The sequence below is a fragment of the Monodelphis domestica genome, chromosome 2 (assembly GCF_027887165.1).
Source record: "Monodelphis domestica isolate mMonDom1 chromosome 2, mMonDom1.pri, whole genome shotgun sequence".
NCBI lineage: Eukaryota > Metazoa > Chordata > Mammalia > Didelphimorphia > Didelphidae > Monodelphis > Monodelphis domestica.
This window is the reverse complement of record NC_077228.1, coordinates 509,206,864-509,224,610: the sequence shown is the minus strand read 5'-3', so window position 1 is coordinate 509,224,610 and position 17,747 is coordinate 509,206,864. Positions and strand designations below refer to the sequence as shown.

The window sequence follows — 17,747 nt, the reverse complement described above, 5'->3', positions numbered from 1 at the left end:
ACCCCAATGGGAACTGGAAAGAATACAAGGAGAAGAACACTATGACAAGGAAACCCCAGTGATGGAAGCTTTGGGTAATCACCTGACAAAACCACTAGGGCTACATGTGTGGTAACAAAGGGAAATGGTTATCATCCTGAGAAGGAAGCCTGCCTCACATCCATGTACCTCACTAGTTACATCTTTTTGAATACTGATGACCAGAGTGAGCTGTAGCTTAAGAGAGGAAGGAGCCAAGGTCAGTAGACCCTCATTTTACAGATGGGGAAACTAGTAACTAGTCCAAGGTCACACAGGTAGTAAAGATCAGAATCAAGATTTTAACTTGGTCTTGTCACTTTATGTTTGGCATTTTCCACTGTACCACAGAGCAGAAAGAGAGTTCTCTGCTGAAATTCTGGCATTGGTCCCTACAACTGCCAAGATAAATAGCCCTTGCCCATCCGCTCTCTTATTTCTCACCAAGAGGTTTCTTTTTAAGCTCCTTTGAATCTACTGGATAGGTACTTCTTTTTTTTTAAACCCTTATCTTCCTTCTTGGAGTCAATACTGTGTGTTGGTTCCAAGGCAGAAGAGTGGTAAGGGCTAGGCAATGGGGGTCAAGTGACTTGCCCAGGGTCACAAAACTAGGGAGTGTCTGAGGCCATATTTGAACCCAGGACTTCCCATCTCTGGACCTGGCTCTCAATCCCCTGAGTCACCCAGCTGCCCCCTTGGATAGGTACTTCTTAAAACACCCCCTCCACACATACACACCAGCTGTCTAAAGGACAGAGGATGAGTGATGAGTTTGGAAACCTTCTTGGACAGCCCCATGTTTTGTTTAGTCAGTGTATTTCAGAACTGCTGCTCATTTTAATAATCAATAATAAGGGAAATCAGAGGCTAGAGGTACTGGGTCATTTGTTCAGCCCAACCCCAGGAACAAGGCTGTTCCCCAGAATTCCAGCACAGGAGGAAGGCCCTCTCCCTAGGCAGGAGGGAGAGAAATGGGCTGGCGGCATGAGTGCTATTGCATTCATGGAGAACCACTGAGCTAGAAGTCGATACACACAGAGAAAAGATCCTTTCCCTAGAATCTTCATTTCTTGCTCTCCTCTCCCCCTAAGCTGCCACCACCCCCTTCATGGCTCACACACATGCACACACACAGATGGAGGGGGTGAGGAGGCACCGGTGCCCCAGGAATGAAGCAGCAGAGATGGAGAGAAAGAGAGAGGGAAAGCGACTTGGGTTCTGGGAGGGTATTTCCCCAGTGAGGCAGAAGCAGGAGAGAGTTATTGCCTGGGGTTGCTCCTTTGGGGAAAGGGGAATTAGAATAAGAAAAGGAAAACCCCAGAGGAGGGAATGGGTGGAAGGAGAGGAGTGGAGAAGAGGTTGTGGAGGGAGGACAGGTGGAAGAGGGAAATGCTGGCGTGGCTCTGCTGAGCCACATCCACCCACGCAGCAGCCTCCTTTTACTGCCTTCCTTCAAAGAGGGAGACACCACCACAGGGAGAGCCCATCCCTTCCTGAGCTCCAGAGCTTCTGCCTGCCTGTGCCTTCAGTGCTCCAACAGAGAAAGCAGCAAAGTTGGCCACAAACTTGGTTTTCCCTGCCTGGACTGTTCCACTCGGCAGTAGCAGATTTCTCTAGCACAAGAAGCATTTGCTTCCAGCAAAGAGGACGACGGTGAGAACAGTGAGAGACCTGGAGACAGAAAGATGGCTTTCTGAAGCAGCTGCCTCTCTCCTTTCATCCTCACCCACCAGAAAGTGCCTTGGTGCCTGGGCTGGGGCTGTCTGTACTGTAGGGCTACTTGGCCATCCCCCTAACAATTTCTCCACTGGTCGCCCCAGGTCAGGGATGGCAGTCTGACAGTCCCTCCAGTTTCTCTTTCGCCTTGGTGCCACCTGCCACGGAATAAGGAGCTGGTCCATCCAGGGAGCCAGGCAGCCATGGAAAATAACACTGAGACACAGTTTCCAAAGACTTTGGAGCCCAGCATCGCCTTACCCCTGGACTTACAGGAGACAGAAAAACTCCTTAACAAGACTGAGGACAAAGATGACAAGGCTATGAAGGCATCCAAGTCTTTCTCAGGTGCCATGGAAATGGAGCAGAATGGTCACAGCCTACCATACAAGTCAGTGTCTGAGGGGCACCTGGAGGCTGCCCCTCACTCCCCTTCCAGGGTCAGCTCACGTCGGGCATCCTCCATTGCTACCACCTCCAATGTCCAAGACCAAGAGATGCCAAAGGATTACCTCATCTTGGCCATCCTCACCTGTTTCTGTCCTGTATGGCCCTTGAATATAGTGCCACTGGTCTTTTCTATCATGGTAAGTGTTAACTTCCTACTTGGCATGTCTTAAACTTGCCCTTCTATGATACTGCTGCCATTTTTACTTTGGGAGATTTGTCAAAGCTGGATGAAGGACCTAGAGGGAGGGTACTATTGAGGGAGGGGTATTGAACATGGCAAACCTGGGTTTGAATCTTGGCTCTGATGGTCACTGCCTGTGTGGCCCAAGAGTGAAAAAGTCCAGGCTGTGGGGACAGAGGAGCTGGGCTGAAGACCCACATCTGATGCTCACTACTTGAAAAACCTTCAGCATATTTGTTTAACTTCCTTAGTGTCAGACCCTTGTCCACAAAATGAAGGGGTTGAGCCAGATGGCCAAGAAAGTCCCTTCCAGCTTCTGGAATTATGTGCTTAACACAGTGCCAGGCATCCAGTAGGCACTTAATAAATTCTCATTCCTTCTCCTCTCTGTCACTTAGTCTCAATTTCCTGTAAAAGAGGGAAAACTCTAAGGTGCCTTCCAGTCCTGAATCTATAATCTTCAGTTTCCTCAACTGTAAAATATATATATTTTTCAAACTCTTACCTTCCTCAAGATGCTCAAACTCATCTTCCACTTTCAAGGAGACAGTAATTGAATTCAGAATTAGAGTTTCAGACAAGGAAAAAACAACTGTGTATTGGTTCCAAGGCAGAAGAGTGCTAAGGCTTAGACAATGGTGGTTAAGTGACTTTTCCAGAGTCACACTGCTAGTGAGTGTCTAAGGCCAGTTTGAACCCAGGACCTCCTATCTCAAGGCCTGGCTCTCAATCTGCTGAGCCACCTTCCTGCCCCTCACCTGTAAAATATTTGCATCATTGACCTTATCTGGCTTTGAAAATCTTTTTTTCCCCTTACAACCCTTACCTTCTGTCTTAGAATTAATACCAATGGGTATTGGTTCTAAGGCAGAAGAGTGGTAAGGGGTAGGCAATGGGGGTTAGGGGACTTGCCCAGGGTCACATAGCTAAGATGTGTATGAGGCCATATTTGAACCCAGGACCTCCCATCTCTGGGCCTGACTCAGTCCACTGAGCTACCCACCTGTCCCCCTTTGCAAATCTTAAAATACTAAAAGGTGCAAAGCATTGGTTTAATGAACCTGGTTTGATTTTACCATAGGATACATGTGAGGTGATGGCAATGTTTATGGCTATACGTAGGTACCAGGCTTCTTAAACCCTGACTCGGGTTTGAACCAAAAAATGGGAAAGATGCCCTACCTAGGGTCTACCAGTTGAATTATATCCAATACGCAGGTGTACCTATGTCATTTGTCCATTTGTTTTTGTTTCTAATAAATCTTGTCTGAGTTTGCTTACCTTATGTGTCCTGTGTATGTGCAAGGCTGTAGAGAAAGGAGGAGAATAATAAGAGAAAGGGAGGGAAATTGGCTTTAAATCATGCTATGGATAAAATCAGAGATATAGATGGAGGATGGAGACTATTTTGAAAAATGCTTTTGCCAAATGAACTCTAGGCTTGGTCTCATTGAGACTACCCACTTTAGCATCCAGGCCTGGAAACTTATTCTCCAGGTATTTTTTTAAACCTTTGCCTTCTATCTTAGAATCAATACTGGGCATTGGTTCCAAGGCAGAAGAGTGCTAAGGACTAGGCAATGGGGGCTAAGTGACTTGCCTAGGGACACATGGCTAGGAAGTATCTTAGGCCAAATTTGAACCCAGGACCTTCCATCTCTGGGCCTGACTCCCAATCCACTGAACCACTGAGCTTCCGGGTGTTTTTCAAGATTTGGGGATAAAGCTAGAGAAGAATTTGAGCATATGGCCCCAGATGAATTGGGGACCTAGGCTAGCAAAATTTTCAGCCTTCCTCAAGATAGAGCTCCAGCTAAGCACCAAGAAATCTCCCCTTAGGTACCATGAGTTACTAGAGCACAGATTCATATAAACAACACAGGCAGGGCAAAGGACTAGAAAATACACACCAGGGAACAACCAGACCCCAGGGAATGGCCTTGGGATGACCTAATAGGTCTTTTCCATTTCTGGTTTCCAAGAGCATTAATGGCAGCTTCCCAGCTACTGAGTTGCCTTCTGGTGCAGTTCTCCCAGAAATCCATGAAAAGAGGGTGGTTTTGATTTCATTTCTCCAGGGAAAGGATTCCCCACCAAAACAAAGCAAAATAAAATAACCCTTTTATGGCCATTGGTGGAATGTTCTGAATGTAATAATTGTCTTGTTTTTCTATCCTAATCCATATCTACTTGGATGGAAGGAGGGCTGGCCCACGTGCAATGGTCACTTAGTAAAGAAATAACCCCCAACACACAAACAAATGATGTGTTGAAGACAATAACTGGGAGCTTGATGATAACCCCAAATCTCAGTATTGGAAGGAATCATAAACCTAAAGGTTAAAGGGTCCTCAGAAGCCATCTAGCCCAAGTCCTCTCATTTTACATGTGAGGAAACTGAGTCTAAAGGAGATTATGTGACTGGCCCAATATTACACAGGTAGTAAGTATGAGATAGAGAATGTGAACTCATGTCACATAATTCCAGAGGTGCTCTTTCCACTGAACTGTCATCTTTCTCCTTGGTTCAATGATCCTTGGAGGCTTCTGGAAGAGCAGGCACTGGACTTAGAGTCAAGAGAGGTAGATTTTAATCTTGGCTCTGAATCACTAACTATGTGACAAGGGGCAAGTCATGTGAGTTCTCTGAGCTTCTGTTTCTTCATTTGTAAAAAGGAGATAATAATACTTGGACGTTCTACCTAATAGGGTCATAGCATCATTGGTTTAGAGCTAGTATATATGTTAGAGATCATCATTGTATAGATGAGGTAACTCAGGCCCAAAGGATTTAAATACCTTGCACAGGATTGGCCAATAGTAAGTGCCAGTTCACCATCTTATTATGGGAATTGTAAGGAAAGGGTTAACCTTTTCATCTGAATGAGAAAGGTGCTCAAACTCATGTTACACTTTCAAGGAGATAGTAATTGAATTCAGAGTTAGAGTTTCTGATGGGGAAAAATAATAACAAAGTAGAATTTCTTTGGACCAATTCAGACAAAACCTCCAGTTTCTCAGGAGAGCTGTCCATGGTATGAACCTCTTGTCTTAAACACAAATTTTTTTTTTTTAAACCCTTACCTTCTTTCTTAGAATCAATGTTGTGTATTGATTCCAAGGCAAAAAAGTAGTAAGGGCTAGGCAATGGGAGTCAAGGAACTTGTCCAAAGTGACATATCTAGAAGTGTCTGAGCTCACATTTGAACCCAGGCCCTCCCATCTTTGGGCCTAGCTCTCAATCCACTGAACTCCCTACCTGCCCCCAACATGGAAAAGTTTTGAACAGAAGGGAGAAAGAAGGAAATGAGGGAAATTTTCTACAGGAGCTATCCATAGTATGAGTCTGGAAGAAATGTCTGTTGCCTCAAACATGGAAACTCTTTGAGCAGAGTGGAGAAAGAAAGGAAAAGGGGAGGCAATTATCACAGAGATCATATCTGTGTTGAGTTTTGAAGGGATGGGGAAATAAACAGGTAAGGTTAAATCTCTACCAGCAAAACTCAAGCAACTGATTCATTGGGGGTGTGGGCATGGGTGTGTGAAGGGGATAGGGGAAGGATCTATTGATTCTTTTCTTTGAGGTGTTGCAAACAGCAGAGTAGAGAGCAAATGTTAGTTGCCTAGGAAGAATTTGAGTCCAGAAGACCAAACACATTCCTCTCCCCATGCCTCCCATTTCAAGACAGGGACTTTTGCCTAGGAGGACCTCGTGCCATCCTTTGAGAAAGGTATCACTTCCTGGCAAAGGGGTTCTCAGCTTTTTGCACCATTTGGACTCCTTTTCATAATGGGGTGTACGTGACAGAATTTTGGGCTTGGAGTATGAAGAACTGGGTTAACATTCATTTTTTAAAAAGATGGCCAATGTGGGAATTTGTTTTGCTCCATTAGAAGTGTTTGTAACAAGGGTTTTGTTTTTCTTACTCAATGAGGAATGGAGATGGGAGGGAGAAAAGACAGATTTTCAATGAACAAAAAGGTAAAATTTAATTTAAAAAACCCCAACAATTTCAATCTCTGTCCTTTACGAACTACGTGCCTAAGGGTGTCATTAGACCTCTTGGGCTCTTGAACATGGTGTAGTGGATAGAGTATTAGATTAGGGGGTGGAGAAGACCTGGGTACAAATCCTGCCTCATACACTTTATTTAGATGTGTGACCTATGGTGATTCATGCACCCTCTGCGTGCCTCATTTTCTTTATCTGAAAAAGGAGGTGGTTGGGTTTGATGTTTTCCAAAGTCACTTTCAGCTCTACACCTGTGATCCTATGATTCCCACAGGCTACATGCATTTCCTTCTTGTCCCATCAACATTTACATCTCACCAAACAATGAATCTGGATGACCCCCACCATCTGACTCATGTGCTATGGAAAGGTGCTAAGTCCACTACAGACCTATGCTTTCTAACCTCAAGTGGGCCCTCACTAGGTGAAGTCACTCTTTTGACCTTTCCTTAATTCGTTTTCCCTACATTCCCTATAGCTGCTGCTCCAAGCTTTCTTTTCTCTTCTCCAGCTCGCCTCCCTCTCAGCATAGTTACTTTCCTCATAATTTAGCTGAGGCAAAAGATATCCTTTGCTTTGAGCTCTTTCCTCTCTTTTACTCTTTATCTCAAAACTCCTTTTCATTACCCTCAATTCTTACCTCCTCTACTTCACTTTCTAATGGAGTAGTGACCTTTCTTCTCAGCCCCTGCCACTGAGGCAGCTAAATAGTGCCGTGGATAGGGTGCTTTAGTAAGAAAGCCTTAAATTCAAATCTAGCCTTAGACACCTATTACTTGTGTGACCTGAGGCAAGTCACTTACCTGCTCTGTGCCTCAGTTTCCTCATTCATAAAATAGGGATAAGAACAGCAACTCTCTCTTAGGACTATCGTGAAGTCTAATGAGAGAATATTTGTAAGGAGCTTTTAAAAACTTAAAGTGTATATTGCTAGCTATTGGTTCTTACACTCTGGCCTTAATCTCATCACTCTATTAAAAAGTCACCAATAATCTTTAAACTATCAAATCCAATGATTTTTCCTCAGTCTTCATCTTCCTGTAACTCTCCTGACAGTGCTGATCGCTCTCTTCTCTTGGTTACTCTTTCTTCCCTAGTTTTCACAACATTGCTCTTTTGGTTCTTTTGTCACTCTTCCTCAAACTCCATATCCAATCAGTGACCAAATCTTGATAAGTCCATTTATTCAGTTACTCTTGCATCTGTCTCCTTCTCCCTGCTCACACCATAAGCATCTTTGTTCAGGCCCCCATTACTTCTCATTTTATTAACTGAAAAAACCTTCTAATTGGTCTCCTTGCATCCAATCTCTCTCCTCTCCAATCCATCCTCCACAGAGTAGATAGAGTGATGGATATTCCTAAAACAAAGGCCTCATTATGTCAGGCACCTGCTTAAGAAGCTCCAGCTGCTTCTCTCTATTACCTCTAGAATAAAATACATCCCCCCCCCCCCGTTTGCCATCTAAAGTTCTTCTCAATCTGGCTCTGATGATTATGAAACATTATTCCCCTGAATGCACTCTCATGTTCCAGTCAAAGTGGCCTACTTATTGCTCCTCATGTACAATATGATCTCCCATCTCCATGCTCTTGCCCAAGCTATTTCCTGTGCCCAGAATGCCATCATTTTTGCTTCTGCCCATCAGAGTCTCTAGTTCTCTTCAAAGGTCAGCTCAAGTGTTTCCTCCTTCAAGGAAGTCTTCCTCCCCTCTCCCCAACAGTTGCTAATTCCACACTATTGGAATTACCTTTAATCTCTTTTGTACATGAATTAGTAAGTGTTTCCCTCCCCATAGAATGTGAGATCCTTGAAGGAAGGGTTGATTGTTTCATTCTTGTGTTTCTGTCCCCAATACCTAGCACTGGGCATGACACAGGATCCATGTTTAATGAATGACTTGCTGATTAATCAATTGTTTGATGACAGACTTACTTTATAAGTCTTTCATCCAAGAACCAATTTCACCGAATTCATAAAAGTGCACCTCCAGAATCTCCAAGCCATTAGGTGATATTTTTTCTTTTTACAAAGTTTCTCATAAAGACAGTCTCCTGAGCTTTGGAGTCAGGAAGACTTGGGTTCAAATCCAATTTTGGATACTAACTTATCTGAGAGAACATAGACAAGTCATTTAATCCTCTTTGAACCTCAGTTTTTTCCTTTGTAAAGTTGAGCTAATGATAGCACACAGCCCTAAGAGATTAGATTATCATGAGCAGTCATTCAGCCAACAAGTGTGAGAAGCAAAACTTGAATCTAGTTCTTCCTTGTTGGATGTAGCCACTACAACACAGTACTTCTTCTAATGATAATGACCTTTAACGTTTTCAAAGAGATATGCACACAATTTCATTTAGTCCTCCAAATAACCCTAAAAAGCAGGTGCTATTATTATCCCCATTTCACAGATGATGAAACTGAGCCCAGCATCATACAGCTAGTGGGCATCTAAAGCAGAATTCAAACCCAGGTCTTCCTAAATCTGAGATTAGTGTCTTATTCATTACACATAATGTCTTTGTGGGTAGAGACTATTTAATTTTCCTCTTTGTATCTCCAGCACCTAGCATAGTGTTTTGGCCCATGGAAAGAGTTTAATAAATGCTTATTGATTGGTTAATTATTTTGAGGCTCATATTCATTACACCACGTCTAACAGAGCCTCCTGCTCCTTTTGCTCGTTAAATCCCAGTTCCTCCATATGACAACACCAATGCAATGGATTTTCCTGAATCAGAGGTGTTTTCTTGATATAAGAGATTCGGGGGGGGGGGCAGCTAGGTGACTCAGTGGATAGAGAGCCAGGCCTGGAGTTGGGAGGACCTGGGTTCAAATCTTGCCTCAGACACTGTCTAGCTGTGTGACCGTGGGCAAGTCATTTAACCCCATTTGCTAGCCCTTACCCTTCTATCTTAGAGTTGTTACTAGGGCAGAAAGTAAGGGTTATTTTTGTTTTTGTTTTTGTTTTAAGAAAGAGAGAGATTCAGGAATGGGCATTGAATAGTATCTAGCTTATGGGCTGAGATAGTCTGTTTAAGGCTCTCTTTATGTTTTTCCATTCCATACATACACGTGGCATCAAATGACCCCAGTCACTTTTCCAACTGGTCTGACCATGAACACAAACTCTGTGTGTGTGTGACAACTCTCAGTGGGAAATGCTTGAACATTCAGGTGCATATATGATCTCATTGGTGTGTTTTCATCATTGATATAGATTGTGACCCATCTCCTTAAGCTTATTGATCCATAGCAGGATTTCTAAAACAATGAACACCCTTCCCTTCTGTCCTAATATGAATTCTAGGACACAAGAAGGACAAGGGCTATACAATCAGGGTTAGATGACTTGCCCATGGTCACACAGCTGGGAAGTAGCTGAAGCCGGATTTTAACCCAAATTCTCCCCACCCCAGGCTACAAATAGGATTTGGATGAAGGTCTACCTAGATAGATGAGATAGAAAGCCCAGAGGTTTGCTCTCATCTCTCCCACCATCAATAGATCAGGTCAGGGGGCAGCTGGGTGGCTAAGTGGATTGAAAGTCAGGTCTAAATATAGGAGGTCCTAGGTTCAAATCTAGCCTCAGATACTTCCTAGCTATGTGACCTTGGATAAGTCACTTAACTCCCATTGCCTAGCCTTTATAGTTCTTCTACCTTGGAACCAGTACATAGTATTGATTCTAAAGTGGAAGGTAAGGGTTTAAAAAATAATAGATCAGCTCAGAGTTTTGAGAGACAGAGACAGAATTGAACCTAGGCCCTCTTACTCCAGATACCAGACTCTTTCCTTTGTGCTGCTACATGTCAAATGAGATAAAAAAATTTTTTTAAGTGATTAGCATAGTATCTGGCACATAATAGGTGCTCTAGAAATGCTCCTTCCCTTCCCGTTTCTACTGCCGTGACTCTCAAACTTGTCTTCCTATAATTCTCTTCCAGATTACAGGAAAATTAAAAGAACCACATTGGGTTTGGAGCATGGTGCTTGGCACATCATTGACACTTAACAAGAGCTTGTGGATTAATTTCATTAGAGGGCTTCCCTAATCCTGAGTTTAATATTTCCTACTTGTAAAGAGTAGAGGACAAGTGATTCAACCTTACTGGGACTCTTTCCTTATCTATAAAATGAGAAAATTAGAATTCCTTTAATACTGTAAACCCTCCAAAAAAATGGGGGGGGATTGGGAAAAGATTGAGGGAACCCACTCACTAGGTTGAGGGACTTCCTCCATATTACTAGAGGCAGAAAATAATTCAAAGAATTTATGACCAGGGATGGCAGGTGGGTAAAAATTAAGAGGGGTTGACTTTGATGGAGAGCATCTGGGGAAAGTTTAAGTAGGCTCCATTTACCTCTACAAAACCCACACATCTGTCAGCCCTTTCAAAGCTGCCAGTTCCCTTGGGGGCTCCAGAATACTTGTACATACTCAAAGAGAAGGCTATTTTAGGTTGTCAAGAAGGTGAGAGGATTCCTAGATAATTCATAGGAAGGAAGGAGGAGAGGGGGCTACAGAATCAGAAAATAGATGCAAGAGTCAGTGGGTAAGGTAGTCATCCCAGTACAAAATAATTTGAGGCTTCTCCCTGGAAGCTGTAGGATTACTTAATCAACAAGCATTTATTAAGCCCCTGTCATGTGCATGTGCCTATAACTGTGCTGGATATATAAAGAGAAAAAATTAATTCTTGTCCTCAAGGAGCTTATATTTTGTTGGAGAGAATACTCATAGAAAGCTTTAGGAGAATAGTCAGATGCTACAGTGGACAGAATGTTAGACTTGGCGTCAGAAGACCTGAGTCCAAATCAGACCTCAGATACTTAAATAGATGGATGACAAGTCTTTTAACCTCTTCCAGCCTCAGTTTACTCATCTGTAAAATTGGGACAATACCTTCCTCATATGTGAGGATAAAATGAGATAATTTGCAAAACTTAAAGTTTTATGTGTATCCTAGCTATTATAAGAAGCACATTCTGGGGGGCAGCTAGGCAGCTCAGTGGATGGAAGGCTAAGGTTGGAGTTGGGAAGACCTGGGTTAAAATCTGGCCTCAGACACTTCCTAGCTGTGTGACCCTGGGCGAGTCTTTTAACTCCAGTTGCCTCACCCTTACTGTTCTTCTGCTTTAGAACTGATACTTGTATTCATTCTAAGAGAGAAGGCAAGGGTTTTTTAAAAAGAGGAAGAAGCATATTATGGCAAAGCTATAAGGGATCCTAGGAGTACAGTCCTCCCTCTCACTTTATAGAAGAAGAAGCTAAGACCCTTCAAACATATCCATTGGCTTCTCCCAGATGGGGCTTGAAATATTTAGCTGTAGAGCTCAGTGCTGTTATGGTTGGCCACTCCAGAGCCAGTTTTTGACAGGTAAAGGGCCTCCTGCAGTCTCATTGCATCTCATTCTCCAGTCCAGATGGTTCCTTGACAACAGGGGAAAGCTGAAGAGTACCGCAGAGGTGCGGCCTGACTGGCTTCATTCCAGGTGGGAATAATACCAAAACCCAGACCGTGCTCTGCTGGCAACACCCCTGGGTGAAAAAGCATTCTTTAACTACTTGCCTCATGCTTGGCTGGCAGCTCCCTAGTGAGTCTGTAACCAAAAAAGGCAGGGGAGCTGGAAGGGGGGAGGAAGAGAAGCCAAGGAATATCAGAGAGAACAGGTGTTTAGGTCAACAAGTGGGACCCCAAGTTCTGGTGTGTTCAAGACAAGTCAAGGAAGAGGAAGAGACCTTTCTCATCAGCGTGGGTGCAGGAGCTTCGGAAAGAGGGCTAGTGCTAGAGTCAGGGTACCTGTGTTCCAAGATCTGCTTCTTATTATTGTGTGGTCTTTGGCAAATCACTAAACTTCCAGGGTCCTCAGTTTTCTCTTTTGTAAAATGGAAGCTTGGTCTCAATGTCAACTAAGAGCCTTCCCATCTCTAAACCTCTCATCCTAGGAACATAACAACCATGACAACAGTAATAATAACTATTAAGTTATATAGTGCTTTAAGGGCTATAAAATGCTTTACCTACATTATCCCATTTGATCCTCAAAACTCTGATAAGTGGGATTATCTTTGATTTACAGATGAGTACATTGAGACTGAAAGGTTAAATGCAGCCTGTAAGTGTTTGAAGCTGAATTTGAACTCATGTGATCCTGACTCTACTCTTAGAAGAAAATTCAGTGGAAAACAAGATATCTGGTGGGGAAAGCCCAAAGGCCATGGACCTTGCTCTCAGCCCTCCTGCCAAACAGGAGAATAAGTCTAGATTTATAGACCTCTTGGACTAGAAAGGCCTTATGAGTATTATCTCAACAAGAATGCTTCCTCAGTAAGATTGCCTCCTCTCAAATCAGTAAATTCGTAAATAGTTCTTAAGAATCGATCACTTGCAGAGAAGGTAGGTAGTATAGTGGTTAGAGTGCCAGACCTGGAGTCGGGAGCACCCTGTTTGCCCAGCCCTTGCTTCATTTCTGTCTTAGAATTGAGGAGGGTTCAAAAAGAAAAATAAACAAACATTACTACTTGCCAGGAGCTCTCCTAGGTGCTAGAGACCCAAAGGGAAAAAATGAAACAAATCCTGCCTCTAAGAAGCATACAGTCAATCCCGGAGATAACAGGGAGATAAGGGTATTAGCAAAATAAAAACAAGGTAATGAAGGGGGGAGGCAGAGTAGCTGGGGAGACCATCTACAGGGAGACACAAGCTTAGCTTTGAGGGAAGCTATGGATTCTAAGAGGCAGGGATGAGGATGGTATGATACAAAGGAATGGAGGTAGAAGATGGGGCTTCAGCAATTGCAAGAGAGACAGGGTAGCCAAGGACTCATGGATGTCTGTCCTAACAATCCACTTGGAAAGAAAGGTAACTGATACTATAAACTCACTTAGTATTTAGCCATCTCTATCCTTTAGAAGAAGCTAGAGGGAGCCATAATGCACTGAATGATGGGCCTGGAATCAGGGAAACTCATCTTCCAGAGTTCAAATCTGGCCTTAGACACTTACTAGCTGTGTGAACCTAGGCAAGTTACTCAACTCTATTGGCCTCAGTTTCCCCATATGTAAAACTGGAGAAGGAAATGACAAATCATTCCAGTATCTGCCAAGAAAATTCTAAATGGAGCCCAAAGAGTCAGACACAACTGATACAACTCAACAACAAAATTCTCCGGAAAATTTCCAGATTTATCTAACTTCTATCTAACTAACCTTAGAGAAGAATGGAAGTTCTCCTGTTCTGAGTCTATTCTCCTAGAAAGGTATACTATCAGTGAAGGTCTGAGGGCAGCAGGGACAGTTCAAGGCTAATTCTGTGGTTAAACACATCCTTACATCAAAATTAAGGGAAGTAGTGGAATTGCGTGTCAGTTCTGGGAGGGGGAAAGGAAGGGGAGGGAATCATGAATCATGTAACCATGGAAAAATATTCTAAAGAAAAAAAGAAAAATTAAGGGGAAGGAAGGAATCATTTATATTGTCAGCATTTTTTTAGTTTATAAAGTAATATCTTATCAATTTCTCATTTATTCCTCAGGGGCAAGACATTCTAATCAGTCTCATGCTAATAGAATGACAAGTTTAGGACTGGAAGAGATCTTAAGCACTCTTCACCATTCACTACATTATTTTATAGAGGAGGAAACAGAGGTTGAGGAGAAATCCAGGGAAGTTGTAACTTATCTAAGTACGTGACAGAAGCAGGATTTGCCTCCTGTTTTTTTTCCTTGAAATCTAGTGATCTTTCTTCTGTGTCACTGATTAATAGAACTAATCATTACCTTGTTTGGAACTGATACTTAGGATTGATTTTTTTTCTAACTTTTACCTTCTGCCTTGGAATCAATACTGTATATTGATTCCAACACAAAAGAGTGGTAAGGGCTGGGTTATGGAAATTAAGTTACTTCTTCAAGGTCACAGAGCTAGGAAGTATCTGAGGTCAGATTTGAATCCAGAACTTCTCATCTCCAGACCTGGCTCTCTATCCACTGAGCAATCTATTTGTCCTTTATTATTGATTTTAAGACAGAAGGTAAAGACTTACAAAAAAGAATCTAGTCCCTACTAACTTCTATTTAGGTGACCTGGATTTGAATTCCAGCTCCCCAACTTTCTTTCTCTCTAGGTTCCTATAATAGTTGGGCATTAGCTAAGGATGTATAAGCACAGGGCAAAGAAAATAATGTGGAGTGTATAAGAACATTGCTCAGTTCCTTGGTCTTCTTGAGTTCAAGATAATGGTATGAAGTCCCATGGGGTTAAAATGCATTAGACCCAGAAAACCCAGTCTCAGAGTGAGATGCTGGCTTTCTCCACCTCCCTCAAACCAATCAACAAGAATTTATTAAACCCTATTCTGAGACAGGCATTAGGGACACAAAGACAAAAAATGAAATAGTCCCCATCCTTGAGGAGCTTATTTTCTAGGTAAGATTGGAGGAGGAGGAAACACATGTACATAGTGCAATGGGAAAAGTGTTGAATTTGGAGACATGTGACCTGAATTCAAATCTTGCCTCTACAACCTGGATGATCTTGTGCAAGCCCTTGGGCTTATCTCCTTAGGCCTCAGTTTCCTACTGTGTAAAATGAGAGGACTAGTCTCCATGACCTTTAATTCACCCCCATTCCACTTCCTACCACCTCTAAATCTGCAAGCCTATGTCCCACGAGGAAGACTAGGAATGTAAGAAATGATGAGCAAGTCATTTTTAAAAGACATGGATAGAGGGGCAGCTGGGTGGCTCAGTGGATTGAGAGTCAGGCCTAGTATGGAAGGTCCTGGGTTCAAATCTGATCTCAGACACTTCCTAGCTATGTGACCCTGGGCAAGTCACTTAACCCCCATTGCCTTAGCCCTTTCTTCTCTTCTGCCTTGGAACCAATACACAGTATTGACCCTAAGATGGAAGGTAAAGGTTTTATTACAAATTTTTAAAAATAAAAGGCATGGAAAGAGTGACATGAAATTATAGAGTGAAATGAGCAGAACCAAGAGAATATTAGATATAGCAACAGAAATATTGTCTGAAGAATGACTTGTGTATATCCATCTCCAGAGAAAGAACTGATAAATAGAAGCAAGGCGTAGTTTTGTATGTAGACATATCTTTTTGTTATATCATGTCTTTTCTAATGGGGAGAAGAAAAGGAGGGAGTTATCTGGGAATCCAAATGAAACAAACAACCAGGTAATTTTGGAAAATAAGGAAGGAACACCATTGGAAGCCACTGCTAGCTTACCATAGAACAAATACCCATTTCAGGGTTGGAGCTTTCCCAGACAGTTTTCTAGTTTGGAGAAAGTGATGCAAAATATCTAATGATAATAACTCACATTTATATAGTTCTTGAACATCTAGGCGACACAGTGGACAGAATGTTGGGCCCAGAATCAAGAAGACTGGAGTTCAAATGCATCCCCAGACCCTGTTCAGTGGGCAAGCCACTGAACCTCTGTTTGCCTCAGTTTTCTCGTCTGTAAAATGAGTTGGAGAAGGAAGAGGCAAACCACTCCAATATCTTTGCCAAGAAGACCCCAAATGGAGTCACAGTCAGAAACAATTAAAATGACTGAACATATAGCCCTTATTATTTAATGTAAGCAACAACAACTATGCAAAGTGCTTTACAATTATTATCTCATTTGATCCTCACAATAACCCAGGAGGTGCTATTATTATCTTCATTTTACACATAAAGAAATCAAGGTAAACAGAGGTTAGGTGACTTGCTCAGGATCACAGAGCCTGTAAGTATCTGAGGCTAGATTTAAATTCAGGTCTTCTTGACTTCAGGCTCAGAGGTCTCTCCACTGTTCCACTTAGAGAATGTTCTGAGGAAAAGAGATGATACAGATGGGATTGTGTATCTTCTAATGGGACAGTTCTCCCAAACCCTTTAAGTTAAAGGTTAAGATGGTGTAGATACTGTCAGAAGGGGAAGCAAGGTGGGTAGAGAACCAGAACTGGATATATGGGAGATCCTGAGTTCAAATTTGGCCTCAGATGCTTTCTACCAATGTGATCTTGGGCAAGTCACTTAACCTCAATTATGTAGCCCTTACTGCCCTTCTGCTTTGGAACCAATACTGAATTCTAAGACCTTACCTTCTGATAAGAGTGTTTTAAAAAAATAAAAATAAATAAACTCTGCTAGAAAAACCTTTAGGGCTTAAGTAGGACAGGAATGGTCAATCGAAACTCTTCACCTTTTAGAGACTGTGAAGAGGACACGATTCCATTCTATGCAGCTAGAACAAGAAAACTCATCAGAACTTTAACTAGGACAAGGTAACTAGTGTGTAGCCCCAGAGTATGGAAATTTAGAGGAACGCTGACTTCAACAGTACTCTTTTAGAAGGTAGAAACAATTTAGCATAGTACCATTCTTCAAGAACATTTAGTTAAAATGAGAAGTTATCAAATGATGCTTTCTCACAATCCCCTCTTCTACCTGTGGTTTCATCCTTCTCCCTTCCCTGGTGGTGGTTCCTCAGCAATAGCCTCATGGTGTCCAAGGGTCTCTGTTTCCCTTCAACAGAGTGGATTCCCAAGGTCTGAAGTCCTTCCCTACCCTAACTCAACTGATTTTGTCTTAAAAAGTTGATCTGGGGGCAGCTGGGTGGCTCAGTGGATTAAGAGTCAGTCCTAGAGATAGGAGACCCTATCCCTAGGTTCAAATCTGACCTCAGACACTTCCCAGCTGTGTGACCCTGGGCAAGTCACTTGACCCTCATTGCCTAGCCCTTACCACTCTTCTGCCTTGTAGCCTATACACAGTATTGACTCCAAGACAGAAGGTAAGGGTTAAAAAAAAGTTGATCTGAGTACAGCACCTTTTGAGCTACTTACTGGGTGTACATTTTTCTGATTCTTGCCCTTGACTCCAGAACTTCTAGTGTGTAACCTGTGACCCAATAATCTATATTGAATTTATATGCACTTGGATCAGTTTGGGGGCACTGCCCCCAAATAATAACCCTTTCATTCATTGTACCTCCACTACAGTCACCTCTGGAAAGCCTCAGACAAGATCATGTATAATTGTATAAGGTAAATGTGTAATTGTAGCTAAAAGTGTCTTCAGCTTCTGTGTGTAAGCACTCAAGGTGACAATGTATGCATTGTACAGGACAATTTCTTTCCTTTATACCCATGGAAAATCCAGAAAACATACAAGACCTTCATAGAATCAAATAAACAACAAATCCAATCGCTTGCATCCCAACTTTCTCCTGAAGGTCCTTTATATCCCTACCATTACCCCAGACTACCTTGTAGTTTGAGTTCTCCTCTGAAAGGAAGTTACATTAGGGTTAGCAGAGAGTCAATCCCAAATATTCTGGTCTCCCTTTCATCTTTGGG

The 17,747-nt window shown here is 42.5% G+C and overlaps 1 protein-coding gene across 1 annotated transcript in view; it reads left to right on the top strand.

Annotated features, from left to right (window-relative positions):
• Nucleotides 1-271: 271 nt before the first annotated feature.
• Nucleotides 272-17,747, top strand: part of TRARG1 (trafficking regulator of GLUT4 (SLC2A4) 1) — a 31,808-nt gene continuing 14,332 nt past the window's right edge. Inside the window, exon 1 of the mRNA XM_007485728.3 lies at nucleotides 272-2,321. Coding sequence (XP_007485790.1) covers nucleotides 1,938-2,321 — 384 coding nt within the window. The 5' untranslated portion in view covers nucleotides 272-1,937. The remainder of the gene's footprint in view (nucleotides 2,322-17,747) is intronic.